The sequence below is a fragment of the Quercus lobata genome, chromosome 7 (assembly GCF_001633185.2).
Source record: "Quercus lobata isolate SW786 chromosome 7, ValleyOak3.0 Primary Assembly, whole genome shotgun sequence".
NCBI classification, from domain to species: Eukaryota; Viridiplantae; Streptophyta; class Magnoliopsida; order Fagales; family Fagaceae; genus Quercus; species Quercus lobata.
Window position 1 is genome coordinate 45222589 of NC_044910.1, and position 18774 is coordinate 45241362.

The 18774-nt window shown below is 35.0% G+C and overlaps 3 protein-coding genes and 1 pseudogene across 5 annotated transcripts; 2 read left to right on the top strand and 2 right to left on the bottom strand.

The window, feature by feature from the left end:
- Positions 1–220: 220 nt before the first annotated feature.
- On the bottom strand, positions 221–5698 carry LOC115952888 (proteasome subunit beta type-4-like). Of its 2 annotated transcripts, none has more exons than XM_031070220.1 (7): positions 5610–5698; positions 4770–4898; positions 3236–4193; positions 1928–2057; positions 1604–1763; positions 1326–1509; positions 221–809 (listed from the first exon to the last, which is right to left on the bottom strand). In XM_031070220.1, exons 3-6 carry the CDS (start codon positions 3252–3254, stop codon positions 1351–1353), a joined length of 468 nt encoding a protein of 155 aa, XP_030926080.1. In that variant the 5' UTR covers positions 3255–4193; positions 4770–4898; positions 5610–5698; the 3' UTR covers positions 221–809; positions 1326–1350. The 2 variants fall into 2 exon arrangements, with proteins under 2 accessions (XP_030926080.1, XP_030926079.1); XM_031070219.1 differs by lacking the exon at positions 221–809 and adding an exon at positions 1108–1197.
- Positions 5699–5878: 180 nt separating this feature from the next.
- Positions 5879–8427, top strand: LOC115952887 (annotated as a pseudogene). The gene is made up of 2 exons (XR_004083586.1): positions 5879–6413; positions 8087–8427. The product of XR_004083586.1 is annotated as a 50S ribosomal protein L7/L12-like (transcript).
- Positions 8428–12735: 4308 nt separating this feature from the next.
- LOC115952191 lies at positions 12736–13710 on the bottom strand. The gene has a single exon (XM_031069268.1). It carries the CDS (start codon positions 13682–13684, stop codon positions 12746–12748), a length of 939 nt encoding a protein of 312 aa, XP_030925128.1. The 5' UTR covers positions 13685–13710; the 3' UTR covers positions 12736–12745.
- A 1054-nt stretch (positions 13711–14764) lies between these two features.
- Positions 14765–15292, top strand: LOC115951211 (low temperature-induced protein lt101.2-like). Its single transcript, XM_031068398.1, has 2 exons — positions 14765–14933; positions 15022–15292. The coding sequence occupies exons 1-2, from the start codon at positions 14853–14855 to the stop codon at positions 15103–15105; spliced, it is 165 nt and encodes a 54-aa protein (XP_030924258.1). The 5' UTR covers positions 14765–14852; the 3' UTR covers positions 15106–15292.
- The last annotated feature ends 3482 nt before the right edge of the window (positions 15293–18774 follow it).

The window sequence follows — 18774 nt, forward strand, 5'->3', positions numbered from 1 at the left end:
GACACATAAACAATGTGTACAAACCCTCTTCAAAGAATACAAATCACATAAAAAGGGAGTAACAAACATCAACAAAAGGCATGGAAAGGACGCTGCCGAAGTCACGCATCCAATCAAACAATGAAATAATAAAGCAGATAGGAATGCCTACTTCAAATGACCAGCCTTGGACGATAATAGGACAATGAAATTATTACTGACCATCTCCTTTTTTGATAAGTAAAAGTTTTATTAGAAAAGGAAGTGGGAAGATACAGAAAATGATGTGTACAACTTCAAAGAATACAAATAAAAAATAAAGGGAGTAAAAAAAATCAACAAAAGACATGGAAAGGACACCGCCTAAGGCAAGCATCCAATCAAACAAAGTGTGCAAAATATGCTCTTGAGTACATAAGGACGCTCCTCCATCAAAGACCCACTTGTTCCTCTCAAGCCATAGATTCCACATGATGCATAAGGGCAAAGCTTGCTGCACCTTAGCTGCTCTATAGTGCTGATTCCGCTGAAACTAACCTTGCCAAAATTGCAGCAGCTCTCAACTACAGATTTGGGCATCACCTGACTTAGCTCAAACAGAGGGAGGACACAAGATCAAATGTCCGATGCCACACAGCAATGAAGAAGCAGGTGATCAATAAATTCCCCACTATGCTTGCACATACAACACCAATCAACTATCAATTTATACCTCTTAGAAGGTTGTCAACAGTTGGGATTTTTCCAAGAGCTGTGTAGTCCACCCGAAGAACACCACCCTCCATGGACCTTGGCCCTTCAGATGCTCTTCCAAGGAAGGGTGCAAATTCCTGTATAATTCCTAAGGGCATCATAGTGCAATCAAACCTTAAATACTCCATTTCTTTACTGGCATCTACACTGCTCTATCCGGACCAGAAAAGGAAGGCAGGTTAAGATAAAGAATCTCAAATTCTGGAAAGGCTGAAGGAATTGAGGATTCCAATGTCTACCCTCATTATTGACCATCTATTTGAAAATCCAATTTGGACGTTTTGAACCATATTGGGGTCACTGTGGAACATTCAGTAAACACCTCCCCCCCCCCCCCCCCACCCCCCACCCCTACACCTCTTTTTTTGGGTTGGCGGAATTCTCATGATTGCCTACATGCAAGAAGGAAACAACAAAGCATGCAGAGAAGTTGTGGAAACCAGTGAAACTACAATCTTCGCTTCGCTGACAGGTCAAACAAGAAAAAGATTGAGTATGTTACATGCTATATCGTTGCATGGCCCATTACTTATATACTATGAGTTTTGGTATGTAACAGAAACCATTAAGTGAACAATAATGAGGAACCAAACCTGGAGCTTGTTGACAGCAGTAGTATCATGATATAGGAGTACACATGCATTTCTCCAGCAACTTAACACCATCCTCAAAGCCCAAGTTATCATGCCACTCATCACGAAGAATTGGCCTTGCAAGGTGATTCCCAAATCCAGTGGCCACATGGTTGTCCTCAAAATTTACGCCTATCATGCTGACCTGGATAAGAATCACAAATTACAGATTGATTAATATCCTTAAATGCAAATTGCTTACAGTTCTGCAACAAATAAAAGGTATAGTTGAGGTTTACCATGCCAAGGTATTTCTGTCCATTTTTCACTCCACCAAGTATAAGTGAATTCCATAGTGGATTGAACTTGTTACGCCTATTATACATCACTCGGGTTAAATAGCTGTGCACCTCTTTAGGACCTAAAGAGTTCCTGTCATCCCACATGTTGTCATATAGATTGCAAAAATAATCCCGATACCAACAATCACTTAGCAAGAAGTTAAAAACAATACAAGCAAACACAAATACCCAGAAAAGATAACAAGGAAGGGACAAAAATTGTGATGTTCCAGCTTTTGCTACTTTCCAAGTACTTTTTTCCTCTTAAAACAACCTGCTTACATTAGCTCATCAAGATAACGGAGAATCTCCTGAAAATCACTAATTTCTCCGCTTGCACCAAGAAGAGAATGTTTTGCAACTGGCTTCAATCGCTCAACACTCTTGTATCGCAGGGTATATCCATAAGAACCTGCCAATTAATCCATACATGATAATGAAAAACCAATAGAAAAGTATCTCGCTGTTATAGATGAGCAAGAAAAAGTGCATATCCTCAAATGTTTCTAATGAGTCATGACATCCAAAATCAGAAGTTCTGGAACAAGTTAATAGCAATTCCGGGTCAGGAGAAATACAATATATCTCACAAATAAAGATGCACCTCAGGCAGTATAGAAAAACCAAAACAGAAAGAAAAGAGTTGATGGTAGATGATGGTAACAATGGGTGATAGAACACATCTAGTCACAACTCTAACAAGTAAACAAATTGCCATATGATTCAGACAGAAAATAAATTGCCATGTGCATATCTGGGATCTAAGGCAGAAGAATCAATTGCCCTCAAATCAGCAAACACAATGTACAACCACCCTAACCCTGACTCCAAAATGAATTACTGAAACTTTGGAGTATGTGCTACATTGCCACTCCTTTGAAGTTATTTGTTGCACACTACGCATACCATAGATGATAGTATTTACAAAACTGGAAAGAAAGCACTAAATAATAATAATAAAATCCACCAATATGGAATGGTCAGCCACAAGGTATAAAAAAAAAAAACCATGGTTGAACAGGGAAATCAAAGACTTAATAAATTCAAGAAACATAACTTCATTAAAAAAGGACCAAAAGGGGCACGTCTCCAAAGTACACCATGATTATACAAGAGGGATGCTTAAAAATTAGCAGAAAACTTATCTTCCAAGAGAAGCAATTAATGGAAATCTTTAATAAAATAAAATAAAAATAAAAAAGTCCCAGTGAAGGAAAGTGAGAAATCAGCCACTTAGCAAAATGTAACCATCTTTGGCTAGCATTCATTCTTTGATTTGACATGTTTCACGCATTTTGCAAGTGCCACGGACTGAATGTGTCCAAGCATTTGAAATTAAAGTATATCATAGAGAAAAACACTAGTAGAATATGCATTAACCATGTCAAAAATAGAAGATAAATAGCAAATTTGCCTTTGTGAATATAAAACCAAAACCAAAATTATATTCTTGTTATTTTTTTTTTCTTTTTCTTAAATTTCTCAGCAGCCAAAGGGGTCTAGGAACGATATCAATCAAGTCATAAAGAGAAGAAAAAAAAAATGAATATATGAAATTGCAATTAATTATGAACTGATTTAGTATCTAACCTCCCATGTCAGCAGCCATAAGAATTCCATCCTTGTATTTGATAGCAACTATAGATGTACCAGTGACATATGGATTCCTAAACAAACAAAAAGGGGTTAAAAACCTTTTTTTTTAACATAAAATTTATGTTGTTAAAGATAACAAGCCCAATCCAAGTCAAGGCCCCAATCCTACTTCTACTTGATGTGCAAGCAAAGTATTATACTTGTAAAGCAAGTCTTGTAACCATGGTGAAATGTATGATTAGTCTAGGGTTTAGCCTCCTCTAAATATTCCACATTTAGAGGTAGAGCCTCTTTTACAAATTGAATTTGCCATAACACTGCTTATTCAGAGTTGTAAAAACTCAAAGCTTTTAAAGATGAAGAAAACTAAATAGAACTTAGTTTTCTTATTGATGAGTAAAAGTGATTACAAGCAACTAAGAATTGATAGAAAAAATCTAATCCCTTATATACAAAATATGGAAAAGAAATAAGCAAAACTAACTAACTTCCTTGATTAAGCAGGAAAACTATTTTAATCTAACCACTAATTACAAGCTAACATGTGGACTTAATTCATAACAGAAATTAGAACTAATTTGTCTAAGTGTTTCACTAAAACAATTACTAAAGAGATTGCAAAACACAGTTGTGTCACTAAGTGTCATCAGGTCCTCATTTACACAAAACGACCTCGTTTATTCTTCAGTCTCACTCAGTCTTCTTTTGCGCTTTGTACTCTGGACTTGTATCTTCATTTCAACAGTAGTTAATATGCCAAAGTTGGTTTCCAAATTTTTTTGAGTCTTCTTTTGCACGCACACCTCTCCAAGCAAAAAACAGAAGTCGGCTAGATCCAATAGAGATACACGTAGCTTTAAAACAATGGCCTTTAATGCTTCCAAATCATATCAGGATTAGCATTCACAACAACTGCCCTCCCAAGTACGGAATGTGATCCAATGAACAATATCTACATGGAAAAAAAAAAAAAAGGTTAAGAAAAAATTAAGATATCCAGGCCAACAATTTAAGTAAACTAACAAGTAATAACACCAATAGTGACACCAAGGAATTGTAAAAGGTAATAAAAACTTAAAAGCCATTTCAAGGAAAGACCCTTCACATAAGTTCATGATATTTGCAAACAATTTAAAGCACACAATTCCAGGAAGATAAGGACATGCCTGGTCCTTCTCATATACTATAGCCTACTCTCTTGACATATAAAATAAACATATTGCAGGAACATATTTGCAAGAAAATGTTTCCCGAACAGCCTATTCACTGGGAATGTGACAAGGCTTTTCTAATATTTTTAATTCCTCCTTTACTCTATATTCCCTTTTTTTTAGGAAATATTTGAAAACAGAAAATGACCACTCTAAAATTAAAAATGCAAAGGGAGTTCAAATCTCAAAAATTCTTGAACGCGGCGAATAACAGATTGGAAGAACATTGTAATCATAGAAAACTGAACTAGATGATCATAAGATTGAATGCCTGTTAGATTGGGAAGATTATTTAACATCTTATGAACTCAACTTACTGTCTTCCCGTTACTAGTTTGAATCTCAGCTTCCTTTCCATTTACATTTATTATTTATCCATCAATCCAAACTAATTCTGGATCTCCAACCCAAACGTGAGAGCCAATAACAATGTTCTTTGGCATGCCCTGCAGCAGTTGGAAATTTACAATATTATACATGCTTAAGATCAAAGCTGATACACAAATATAAATTTTCTCATCATTTTTTTCAGGTAAAATAGAACACACACACACTTAAGTAACATAATAGAAATTTGTTATATGCATATACAAATGCTAGCATTGGTGTGTACCACAACAGACATTGATGTTTACATTCAATAAAAAGGAAGCTCAAGAGGGATTTCATGTTTTAGCTCATAAATTTCCAGACAAAGAAACCATGCAGATAGAGATCTCAATGGGTATTAACACACTTAGATATAGTTCATTCAAGATTTTATAGCAAAAGTTTAATCCTTTAGTTGAAAAATAGCCGAGCATAGATATCATTACGATCATTTTTTATTTATAACATTATCAATCTACCGAGAAATGAGAACCATATGGACATCCCTACTACAATTGGCACTATTGTCAGCTGGCCCCAATATATTAATTTGAATTCAGATGATGTATATATTTCAAATATTTCACACGCACACTCTACTGGTACTGGGCTTCATACCCATTATGAAAATCTCAAAAACATTCAACAATAAATGAATCAGATTAAAAAAAAAAAAAAAAAAAGCAATGAAAGAAAGAAATAATTTTTAGTGCTATAAATGAAACAAAGGGATGATCTTTGGCAAAGAAATCACACAAAGAAAAAAAAAAATTCATAAAATTGATTACCATATCTAATCACATTTGGGTGGGTAGCTGAAACACTGTTGATTCCCATTCATTCTGAGGCATGTTCGGCTGGAAGAGAGAGAGTCAGAGAGAGTTTCTGAAATTTTTGAATAGGGGTAATGAGGGCTCACACGGATCGCTGACGTGTCTAATTAAGCTGTCCAATTCTTGAGCATTAGATCAATTGAATGGCTAGGATTAAAGCATTAGATCAGTGTCAGTCTCAGTTCTCAGCTTCAACTTCAAAAGCCATGAAAGCTTTATCACTATCAACCTCATCGACTCCACAAAATGAGGTATTTACGATTCATTTCACACATTCACAAATCTCTCCCCCAAAACCCTAGCCCCAATTTCTTCCACACAACTCAAAACCCTAATCCTAACCTCTTAGCCCTAATCCAATCCAAGCTCCCATCTTTCAAATCCTCTTCTGCTCAGCCACCAGCTCCATCAGAGCAAGTCTCGGCGATCGTCGATGAGCTCTCGGGTCTCACTCTCCTCGAGGTCTCGGACCTCGTCGAAGCTCTTCGCGATAGATTGGGGACCACTGAGATGCCGCCGACGATGATGGTGATGATGCCAGGGATGGTCCCTGGAGGACTGAAGGGGAAGGGCGGTGGTGCGGCGAAGAAGGTGGAGGAGAAGGCGGAGAAGACCGTACTCGATGTGAAGCTCGAAGGGTTCGATGCCGCGGCCAAGATCAAGGTAATCAAGGAAGTGAGAAAGGCGTGACTAAGGAGGAGGCCGAGTCGATTATTGCTAAGATGAAGGAGGTTGGCGCCAAAGTTTCAATGGAATGAGGTAATGTTGTAATGTAATGTAGTCTTGCCTTTTCTGTAAATTTCTGTGTTTTTGTATGTTGGTATGTGAAATGTGATTGAATTGGTTTCGTAAAAATGTTGGTGTTAACTTATGCTTGATATGTTTTTTGGAGATCAGTGGTGCTAAGATATTAATGCTTGAATGAAAGAGTTCTTAGAGATTATGGATAGTGTGTAGTAGTACGGTTTCCAGACTTTTAATATTTTTTCTCCTTTTTTGTTATTATACTAAAAAAACCATCCTTAATTCATAATAATTAAAATAAGAAAAGAAATGTTTGGTTTCAGAAAAAATCAACAAAATATTAAATTTTGAGTGTTTCTTTTATTTATTATTATTTTTTTAACATTTTTTTTAATTTTTTATCTTACTTACATGAATTTAATTTTTTGAGAATTTGGAGAAGAATTGAGACCAAAAAAAAAAAAATTAGGGAGAGCGACTCTATGAATTAACTCAAAAAATAGAGTCCTACTATGTAATTTAAATTCAAGTGTTTGCCCACTTACCATCCAGAAAAGGAAGCAAACCAAAACAAATGACAATAATTTCTCAATAAAATGCAGAATTTCACACACTGATAATTTTTTTTCATGACCATACTTATCCGTTTAGGAAGCAATGCCACTTTTAATCATGTCGTGAGATACTGGAATTTGCCGAGCCCATTGAGAATGCCTTGTCCATCTAATTTGCCAAACATAGAACCAATGCCACTCTCACTATCTAAAGTTGAGGACTGATCTTCACACTGGTCACAACTATTTTGTTTGTGATCTGAATTTGTAATATACAAATACTTTCTACTTGGCAACCGCAATCCCCATTGAACCACAGAGATCTGCCGCACCAAAGACCTCTCAGATTCTTTTTTATCTGGCAGAATAGAACGACGAAGTAACGGCCAGCCGGGTTTTGATTCTGCTAATTCTTTTATCAACACAGAAATTGAACTAGACGCTGCTTCTTCCTTCTGTGCTGGCATTATAGCCAAAGAATTGTCTTGGAATACCTGTCTAATCAAGAATGGAATTTTCATTACTGAGGTGCAATGGATAATGATGTTTATGGCAACAGAGGACAGACAGGGATGTAAGTGAATCTTGATTGGTAGTGATCATCTTCTCTTCCTATTCAAAGAAAATTTTGTTTTCCGTATTCATATGGCCAAAAACAGTGTGAAGCAACTCTTCTGGCCTTCTTTTTCTTCTGCAGATTAGGGTTTTAAGCGTGAAAATGTTGGAATTGAGTAGAGAAAGCCATAGAGAAATGAGAAGAAGGATGTTAACTTTTAAATTGATTTAGATGATTGTTCCCTAAACATGTAATGGGCAGGGGGGTACTAGACAGTCAGTGGAAATTGGGCAATTACAACGTCATTAACTTGCATTTCAATTGTTGAGTTGCACTAATGATCTGCATGCTCCATCTAGTATGAAATAGACTGCTTCTCATATGGCAACCGGCAGAAAATACATGTCAGTTATTTTAAACCTGGACGATATGTTTAGATGTATCACATAAACAGCCTAATGTTCCAAGGCAACAATGTTAAACATTTATTATCAATGCAATGTTACTGAACTACTATACTGGTAAAATAATGCTTGACAATTTCAATACCTGATCTTTGGTTTTTATTTTTGGTTTAGACTTGCTGGGGGTAATGAGGACGAAGAACAAGAAGTGCGAGGCTTTCTTGTATGGATTGTCAACATCAAGGGCGGCTGATGTTAATGCATCTCACTTGAATTACTTTTGGCAAGTTATAGAGATTAGTTTAGGTTTCTTCATAGTGCAGGCATTCTTTGTTATAACAGCTTTCCTTATTTTCTTTAACTTGCAAGAAATGCATTCAAGCAAAGTTACACTCAGTTGTCCCTACCTTGCTTCTCTTTTGAGTAAAAATTTCTTTTTGACTCTTAAGACCTATTGTGAAACTAGTTTTTGAGGATGAATTCATTCATCTCATGGACTATTTAAGAATTGTACCCTGCATCTATTTCCAGTGGCTTGTTTCTGCTGCCAGAAATAACCTCACCACTTGACATACCTGAATAAAAGGATGCCTAAAAGCTTGAAGAGGACTGGAATGGGTGTGTTTTTGTGTGTATGGGCTGTCTCATTGCCTGTTTATCTTCTAATGAACTATTGTTCATTACCGCCTCTTGAAGTTACATGTTTTTGGTCTAAATCTTATGTGAGTTAAGTACGGGTGATGCCACCCCACTCGGCCAAGTCAATAATTATTTGTTCAGATTAAAGTCCTTTAGTCACTAGAGGATGAAGGTCTTGGTTGTGCCATTTTTTAATGTGACTCACGCAAACTGTACTTGACCGTTTGATTAGGGTTGTGGTGGCTTGAAGTCAGTATTAGTGCATTGGTTTAATGTTTTCCTTTGCCACTTAAGACTGCAGGGACTTTTTGGGCACACGAATAAATGTTAAGGACTAAAATGAAACATTTGTAAAAATAACATACCATTCTGAAATTTGGGGCAAGGTTGAGTACCATAAGTGTAATTTAAACTTTCAAGTTTCTACTCAAGCGTCTTCTTTCAAATTATAGTGTGAAACAATTTAATGTTTCATGCTAATTGATTGTAATATGTGGTGCAAAGAAATCCGCAAATACTAGAAAAAGTACCAAGTTTCTAACTAGGAAGCTCCCAAAGTTCCCATTCCTGAGGCTAAACTATAAATGTTATGCATTTTTGGAAAAATCTTGATGGATTTTAGGATGGTTGACATGTAATGTAATATGGATAGTATGATTTGTATTTTTTTTTTTTTTTTTTTGGTAGTTTGAATAAATTGTGAGAATAACTAGTATCCACAGCAGTGGAGCTATTTTAACTTTTAACACAATAAAATAATATAAACACTACAATAAAATAACATTTCATTCAACCCCTAACACACCACCACAACCACCATCAAACTCATAAAAATCACTGCACAACCACAACCCCGCTGTGCCCATCAAAACCAGTGAAGAAAAACAAAAAAAGAAAGCAAAAAAATCAACACAGCCAAATTGAAACACAAGCACAACCTAATCCCAACCGTCTGATCTGGACTCTAATCGGAGTTCTTTTTATATGTCTGGAGGTGATGATCAAATGGGCCGCAGCCCAGCCCAGACTCGTACCAGTACGCAATCCGTCAATGGTGATAATTGTGGTGGTGCTGATCGCCGCTCTTTTCTTCATGGGCTTTTTCTCGATCTATATCCGCCACTACTCTTAAGGCCTGGCCAATTCGAACAGCGTCCGAATGAGAGGCCTCTCTCGACGCGCGACCGCAGCTGGACTCGTGCAGATTGGTGATGGATCTGTGGAGGAAGAAAGAAGGGTTTGGAGGAACAAAGAAGAGATGGAGAGGCAATGAGGAGAGAGAGACGGAGAAAGGAGAATGAAAGAATGAAAAATAAAAAAAGTAGTGTGAACATAGAATAAAAAATTATTTTTCTTTTTAGCTTTCAAATAGATGTGCACTATAGCAAAAAGGTAAAAAATTTTAAATATAGCTCCACTGTTACAGCCCTTTTTTTTGTGTTTTGGTGTAGCTAAAATAGCAATATAACTATTTAGTTACATTGCTGCAAACGCTCACGGGGGATCTTTCATGAAGAGTACAAAAGTTCTTTTGTAAATAAAACTCTTTTTTGGGGTACAAAAATAAAACTTTTTAAACATTTGGAAAAATGATTAACTTTTAGTATTGTTCACATCCACTATTATATAAATATATTAATCCTATTCTATGAAAATGTAGAATCTAGGCTATCTAGCAATGAGGAGTTCACCATGTCATATCCTATTCTTTCATTTCTATGCGGAGATGGGTCTTAACATGGATGATTGATGTGACAATTTTTGGTTGGCAGGCAGCTGAGACAGTTTTGGTTTTACATTTTAGACAGAAAAATATGACAGGAAGGACAAACCTATCTTCAAGGTGATTCCACTGCCAGGTGGTCTATCCTGTTCTTTCATTTCTTTGTTGTGCTTGACAGTACAAAATAGGCATGAGAAATGCTGTTTATGATCGGTCTGGAAAAACTTACGTAACTTGTAATATTTATTTATCTTTATATTTAAGTGATTTTAAAGGATGTGTTTTTGATCAAGTATTAATCCTTAGTTTCGGTTAAAAATAGCAACTCTCTTCCTCTAGTTTTTGATTTATAGAATGCTGCTTTTTACATCTGAAGAAGGCTATGGTAATGCATAGCTCCCTAGTCCTGGATTTATACTAGGATGCATATCTGGATGTTGTTATTGAGAGCTGCAGATGCTATAGGGCCCCCACAGTAGAAAAAGGCCATCACTTAGTGCTGGTCCCTCAAGGTGGGTTGGGTGGTGGCAAAGGCCCCAGTCATGGTTTTGTTAGATTTTCTGTTGCATAGTTAGTGAGTGGCATATAGTGCACTGAAAAATTGATTTTCAAATGCCAACAAGCTCTGCTATGCAGATGCTAGAAACCCCAAGTCTGGTCCCTCATGGTGGGTGGTGGCAAAGGCCCCAGTCATGGTTATAATAGATTTTCTGTTGCATAGTTAGTGAGTGACCAATAGTGCATTGAAAAATTGATTGTCATGGACAAAGTTTGGCTCCAATCCATATTGGAGCTATATTTTGATTATTTTCCAATACTTTATGTAGTGATTTGTAAGATTATTCATGTGTATTATTTAAAAGAGTCACATGACTCATTAAAAAAATTATGTAACTAAAAATACACATAAATGGTCTTTTCAATTGTCACATAGTAGGTTAGAGGGAAATAACTCCAAACCGAGCTAGAGCCAAACTTTTTTCCAATTGTCAAATGCCAATAGACAAAAGGGTACAGAGACTTTTACTAATTGTTGTGTTTTGCACTTGCGCATCTTTTTTTTCTCTCTTTCATTTTCCACTTAAATTTGGAGGGAAAAAAAGTCTTTTTGTTAAAAAAAAAAAAAAAAAAATTATACTTGCCTTTTTTCAGATAAACTCCAACAGACTATCTTTCTCTATTCCATTGAAATATTAATTCATCATCATTTCTGCATTCTTTCCCAATGGACACAAACACCCAATTAGAGAGAAATTATTTGATTTGGATTAATAAAATAATGGGTTAGAGAGCTGCCGTGCTCTCCAGGTGTGTAGAGTCACTATAGATCTCTTCCCCCCCCCCCCCCTTCTTTTTAATTTTCCAAAAAGCACCCAAGTAGAGAGGCTATTGGAGAGAGATCTAGCAGTGTGTTGGAGATGCTTTGAGCATACCTACAGGTTTTCTTTTATTTAGTGCCAGTAATGCAAGTTGACGATGCAATAAAGATTTATGATGCTGCTAGTAAATTCTACCAATACAGCCTCCACGGGAATTTTGTACGAGAGGTTTGGCTATAAAGTGGGAGTAATGCTACATACACCAAAAAAAAATTGACATCAATTTTTTACTCCAATTGAGTTGCTAAGTTTTTTCTGGTTCTCATATGAGTTCACCACTGACATCACTTATTACCTATCACTAACATTCTGCCACATCAACATGTGTCAAACTATTTGTACCTCTAGACTTTCTCATAAAGAGGTCTATGATACCATTACTCTGTTTGTAATGGCAATGCCAAGGTATCAAGCATTTTTCAAGAAGCATTAGTTTCAGGGTCTAACAAGGTCTGAAGATATTGTCATTAAGTCAAACAGGTCTGTTTCCGGTTAATATTATTTATAAGGATGCAGTATATTAGATTCCATCGTCAAATCAATTCAACTGTAAATCAGCCTGGGAAGATGCAATTCGAGTTGAATGGCAGCAAGTGGAAAGGTGGCAACTAATTTGGTTTTTCTGACGTTACTTCTGGGCATGCATTTGTGACTTGGTTTAGCTTGAATCCAATAACCACATTTTCTTTGAATTTCCCTTAACTATTAGAGTGTGGTTGCAAGTGTTCAAATTTGTGCCACTAAAAAGATTAGTTAGTTCTTCAGCTGGGATGATGTCGTGGATTGGGATGTCCATGATTTGGAAGATGTTTTGCAGGCTTAAATCTTGTTTTTATGCTGCCATTGTGCTGCATGTGAATGTTCAGTCTTTGTTCTCAATATAAATTGCTCATTTATCCGAAAAAAAGAAAAGAAAAGAAAACATGCACTATTCTTCAGTAAAACTCAGATCTGAGAATGGTATAAGAGTAAATTGAAATAGATTGTTGTCATCTCTGACATTTTGCTGCAAAGAAAACAAGATTTCCTACGACTTCCCTTTCCCAACAAAGGAAAAAAAAAAAAAGAAGTCATTTGTCAACTGTCAAACAATCATGGAAGACAATTGACTTCATATATGACCACAAAGCATGGAAGCACAGCCCTTGGATTTAAAACCATAAGCTTCTCCGAGCCATTTGAGTCATCTTCATTTGATGCCACCACAGAATCAAACCGACCATCTTCCCCAATATCCATGAGCTCATGTCTATGGTAACCACCAACACGCCCTGCAATTACTCTGCATAAAATGATAGCCCTCCTTGCACATATCCTTTTGGCAACATAATCATTTGTCACCTTCTCATGTGCCTTCCAACTGTTCTCATGGACTAATTCTGGTGCATCTTCAACCGTAAAGCTGAAACGGATCATTCTGCATACCCCACAACATTTCTTGTCACAAATGCTTGAATCTCCATCAGTTCCTAGAGAACAAGTTATAAGGGCACCTTGGAACCTTAGGAGTTCATTCCCATCAACAATCAGTCTCTCCATTAGCTGACTATCACATGAATTTGCAGCATTGAGTTTCACTTTGTTTCTAAACTCTTCAAACTTGTTTAGAACACTTTCACTGTGATTAACCTTCAACACCTTCTGGACTGTGAGGCCTATCTCCTTAGGCCATCCCGATCGGAATATGGTTTCCACAATACCTATTGAGGAATCTCCTTCTATGAGTTGTGTGACTCCTTTGACAAGTTTGCCAGCTCTTGATGTGGAACGAGAAAGAGGAGAGGCTGGAGGTGATGGTGTGTTTGTGTTAGACTGAGTTGAAGATGATGAAGAATGTGAATTTTCATGGGGGTCTAGTTTTTTCTTTGATTTTGAATGCACTTTCTCAAAGCGTGGATGGGAAACATTTGGCTTTGGTTTTTCTTTCTGTGGGGAGGTTGTGCATGGCTTAGGCTTGAAACACCTTATGGTTGCGCTGGGATGGCATACTAGAGCTGCCAAAGAAGCTGCTATTAGGCATCTTTCTACCATGGGTGGTTTTGTGAGAGTGATTTTTCTTACAGAACTCCATTAAAAAAATAAAGTTTCCGAGGTTTTGGTCCCATATTTACCTAATCTTTAATGCAGTGCATCTAAATTTGAAAATTTACATATTTGAAAGAGCTTAAATTATGGGAAAATTATGGGGAAATTTACATATTTGTCTCGGTGCCAACTGCCAAATCTTGTAGAGTAAATGTTGGGATTTAATTAATGTAGGCATAAATTTGATTTTAGTCAAATGGGCTTTATCTGGGCTAGAGATGGACTCTGTTTTTTTTTTTTTGGGGGGGGGGGGGGTTTGACTTATTGTAAAAATTATTATTATTATTTTATTATTTCACTTTAAAAAAAATTTAAACCGTGTTCTTTTTGGTAAGGAGGAGAAAATAAATATATCGTTGTTTCTTTTTGGTAAGGAGGAGAAAATAAATATATCGTTGTTCAAGTGCTTTTTTAAAGAGAAAATCTTAATTAGTGCAAATACTATATGAAGGGGTTGTTATAATCGATGGCTTACACTTCACATAACCATTTGATAGAGATCATAGGTTATTTAAAGGTTAGAATAAGGATCCCTCTTTTTTTTCTTTTTTTCTCATGGGAAGGGACCTCTTTTAATTAATATACAATAAATATTTTAGAAAAAAAAAAACTAATTCAAAATGATGTTAAAACTTTCTGCACATGAATTCTAGTTAGGTCAACTTATAAAGTTTCTTATAGTTAAATAAAAAATCTGAGATTCGTTCTCTACTTATACTAAAAAACCAATTAATATTTTGATGTAAGGATAAAAGACATTATCTTCTTATACTAAAAAACCAATTAATATTTTGATGTAAGGATAAAAAACAATTATCAAAAGCAAACATAATAACAAACATCATAGCAAAACTTTCTGCACAATTTTCGCAAAATGCAAAAGTGGAAGACTGCGTAATTAAAGGATACGTATAATTGATGCATGTCACGTGTATTGCTCTCTCTACTACGTGGCCTTCTTGGCTGCTTAAGACTAAGCAATTTGCTGTGTAACTAATCGCTTCATTTTCTCAACTCACACAAGAATATTAAAACACCCCTCTACCACAAATTAACACTAGCATCTTTTTTTTTTCTCTCTTTTGCTGTGAAGTTAATTAAGCAGACAAAAAACATGGGCTCACAGACCTTCATAGAAGTGTTGCTGGCCATTCTTCTTCCACCAGTGGGTGTTTTTCTTCGCTATGGCTGTGGGGTATGTAATTCTTTATCGCTTGTAAGATTGTGCTTTGTATGTGACTGGTTCAGTTTTTAAAACTATAATATTGAGTTTAAAAATGCAGGTGGAGTTTTGGATCGATTTAGTGCTCACGCTGTTGGGTTACATCCCAGGAATTATATATGCAGTTTACGTGATAGTTCGATGATCATGTCCCTTTGAATCAGATCAGCCTACATCTTAATCTGTTCATGCGATGGTCTTTCTTTCTTTCTTTCTTTCTTACCATTGGAGTTTTTAACCCTTTGTTTCTTGTTTTTTAAATTCTTTTGTTACTTTTATGGCATGGCATAGTATAATGTCTCTTCCATTTTTCATTTATATTGGATCACATTGGTGGGATTATTTATAATTAAATCCAAAACTATTTAATTTTATTTATAGACGGTAGAGATTGACAATTCGATATATATTGTTCAAGTGTATTATCAACATTGATGGATATCTTATCCAAAAAAAAGAACATTAATGGATATCAATATCATCCTTATACCTTATTATTTGTACCATTTAGGCTTCGCTTGGGAGTTCATAAGGGAATGGAATGGAATGATCATAAGAGAATGGAAATGAATGGAATGGAATGAAATGTATTTAAGTAAGGGAAAGGAATGGAATAGAATGAAATTAAGTAACCTTGATTAGATGTTTTAAAATAAAGGAATGGAAAGGAATGAAAATGAATGGAATGTAAGTAATCTTGTTTGGGAGCAACATGGAGGGAATGGAATGGAATCATTTTATGACAATATTACTTTTAGACTCTTATTTTAAAATAAAGAATTGAATATACGGGGTATTTTGGGAGTTTTAGTAAAAAAATCATTAAATCTAATTTCATTCTCTCCCATTTCTCCCAATTTCGGGGGGAATGAAAATTTGAGATTTTAAGGGAATAGAGATGAATGAGTGTTCCCTCCTACCCATTTCATTCTCTCCTACTTAAACTCCCAAATAAGGGAATATGCTTTACATTCCCTCCATTAAAACTCTCAAACAAGAGAAGGGAAGAATATTCTAAAATGATTCTTTTCATTCATTTCCATTCCATTCCATTCCCTCCTCCCAAGCGGAGCTTAGGGTGATGCATGCATTTCAACCCACCAACCCCAATGAATCCGAATTAATCTACCTAATGAGACGCCTTGGAATTTTTCATTGAGCTTCTTTTCTTTTTCCTTTTTTAAGTTTGGGTCGGGCTTCATGCTAAGTAGTAATTCAACCCAATTCATATTATATCAATAGTTAAATTTATATGGATTTTAAATTCGTTACATAGCAAACTACAATTCATTTTTATAATATAATAGGTTGGAAGGTGAGGCTGTGGATTAAAAATATATTATGGTTTTTGTAGTTAATCAATAACAAAATTATTAGTTAATTTTTTAAGTCTTAGTTTAAATTTGTTACTTTGATCTGTATTGGTTAACTGGACTTATTGTGTGAATTGTAATTATTAATTGAATTATTATTAGTTAATTTTTTAAGTCTTAGTTTAAATTTGTTACTTTGATCTGTATTGGTTAACTGGACTTACTGTGTGAATTGTAATTATTAATTGAATTATAGGTCTAAATAATGAATGAAAGTCAATTTTTTATTAGGTACAAAATTGCCTCAACCCGATGACCCAATATAACCCAATTCAAACCTACAGGTTAGTTTGTAGAGTTACTATGAGGTTTTTTTTTTTTTTTAAGAAAAAGGTTTACTATGAGTTAGGTGAGGATTTCTTAACCCAATGAGGTTAGGTTGAGTTGAAAAGTATCTCAAATTTGACTTAACCCAATCTATACACACCACTAATACTATTTATAAGATACAAATACCTAGTTTGAATATACAACTTATTCATTTGAAAAATAAGAGATAAAAATTACATAAAAAATTTAGAATTTATATTTTATATATATATATATATATATAACCGAAACCTCTGAACCTCTTACAATTTTTCACGTCAGCACAATATTTAAATAAAATTATTTTTGTTTAATCCAAACTTAATAAGGAGTAAAACTCCATTTCTCTAACAAGTCCAACTTAAATTCAAACTCATCATTATCATTTTTTTTAAATAAAATTATTTTTGTTTAATCCAAACTTAACAATCAAAATAATAATAATCCCTTAAATTAAAATTTGATAGGTTTTTTAAAAGAAAAATTAGAAAGGGATAATGATAAGTTAATGAATAATAATCATAACCTAAAAAATAAAACTAGGCAAAAAAAATTAATGAATTTTGTAGGGAAAAAGTATTGAATAATTTCATGATGGTTTTCATTCCAAATTATATAGATTTGATAAATTTCAAATTATAATGTTGCCAAAAATGAAAACCTTGGGAGATTTAAAAAATATAGTGGTTGAGAATTTGAAAAATATAGTTGCTAGAAATGAATAAAAGAAAAAATAATTTACCCAATACTTGATTTCTTGAAAGTAAAGTACCATACAAAAAAAAAAAAATAAAGACAAATCACTCCATAGTCCACACTCTAAATATTAATTACTATTTTAAATATTTATAATCCACTTAATAATATAAAATTTACAAAAAAAAAAAAGTTAACAAAAAAAATTACCCAGTACTTGATTTCTTGAAAGTAAAGCACTATACAAAAAGAAAAAAAAAAGATAAAGATAAATCACTCCACAGTCCACAATCTAAATACTAATTATTATCTTAAATATTTGTAATCCACTTAATAATATAAAAATTTACAAAAAAAGAGTCAAAAAAAAAAAATTTATCTAATACTTGATTTCTTGAAAGAAAAGTATCATACAAAAACTAAAAAGTTTAGAATAAATGAACATAAAAAAAAATATATGGACAATTTACATTTTCTACTTAATCACATTATTATTTTAAAGAATTAAAAAAGTATAAGAATAATTATCAATAATATTTAAATTATGTAAGGACACGATTTGTAACGACCCGAAATAATATTGGGTTCGCACGTAAAAAGGCCCAAACAATATCATTTATAGAGCGTGAGTTTGAAAGGTTAGGCCTTAGTCACCAGACGGTGGGTTTTTCGTGGTGTTTGTACATAATTAAATCGTGTTCGCCCTAGGAGTCTTTCTCCTAGAGGCGGGCTGGGAGGCTCTGGTTTTTGGCCATTTTTCCCAACCCTTTTCTTGGTGCATTAACCTTCACATTATATAGCCTTTTTTGGTTTGATCTTAGCCCTCCACTTGTTGGTCAGGCAGGTGCCTACTTCTGTACCCGTCCCATCAACTATCCCTCCTTGCTTTCTGTTAGTTGCGATGATCGAAGTCACCCTGTCCAGGCGTCTTTTCTCATTAACATGGTCAGGACGCTGGCGGGTGCATTTAATGCGGAGGGAACGTATTTACCCTGAACCAATTTTGCACTGTACCCCTATGTGGGTCCCATTCTACTCGCATCTCCTTCAGGGGGCTTTTTGGGGGCGTCCTTCATCGAGACATTGCTCTTCCCCTTGAAGTCCTGGAGTGCCGAGGACAGGGTCGTCCTCGGCTATTCCCCTCGACACTTCGGCCGTTCCCCATTCGTCCTCGGCACATACCCTCCTCGGCACGGGCCCCAAGCCCTAATAGAGCGTGGGTTGGACCATAAGTTCCCTGACCCCACAAATTATATAGGTAAGAATTATACTATACATTTTAATGTATATATTTTAAGTATATTTATGTAAATACATGGAATTACAAGCTAATTTTTTATTTTGTCAATTAAAAACCCAAATTATGAAATTATAATGTAACATTATAGCTGTGATTGTTTTCTTCATCCAAAAGACATCCATTTACTGGTCGTTTC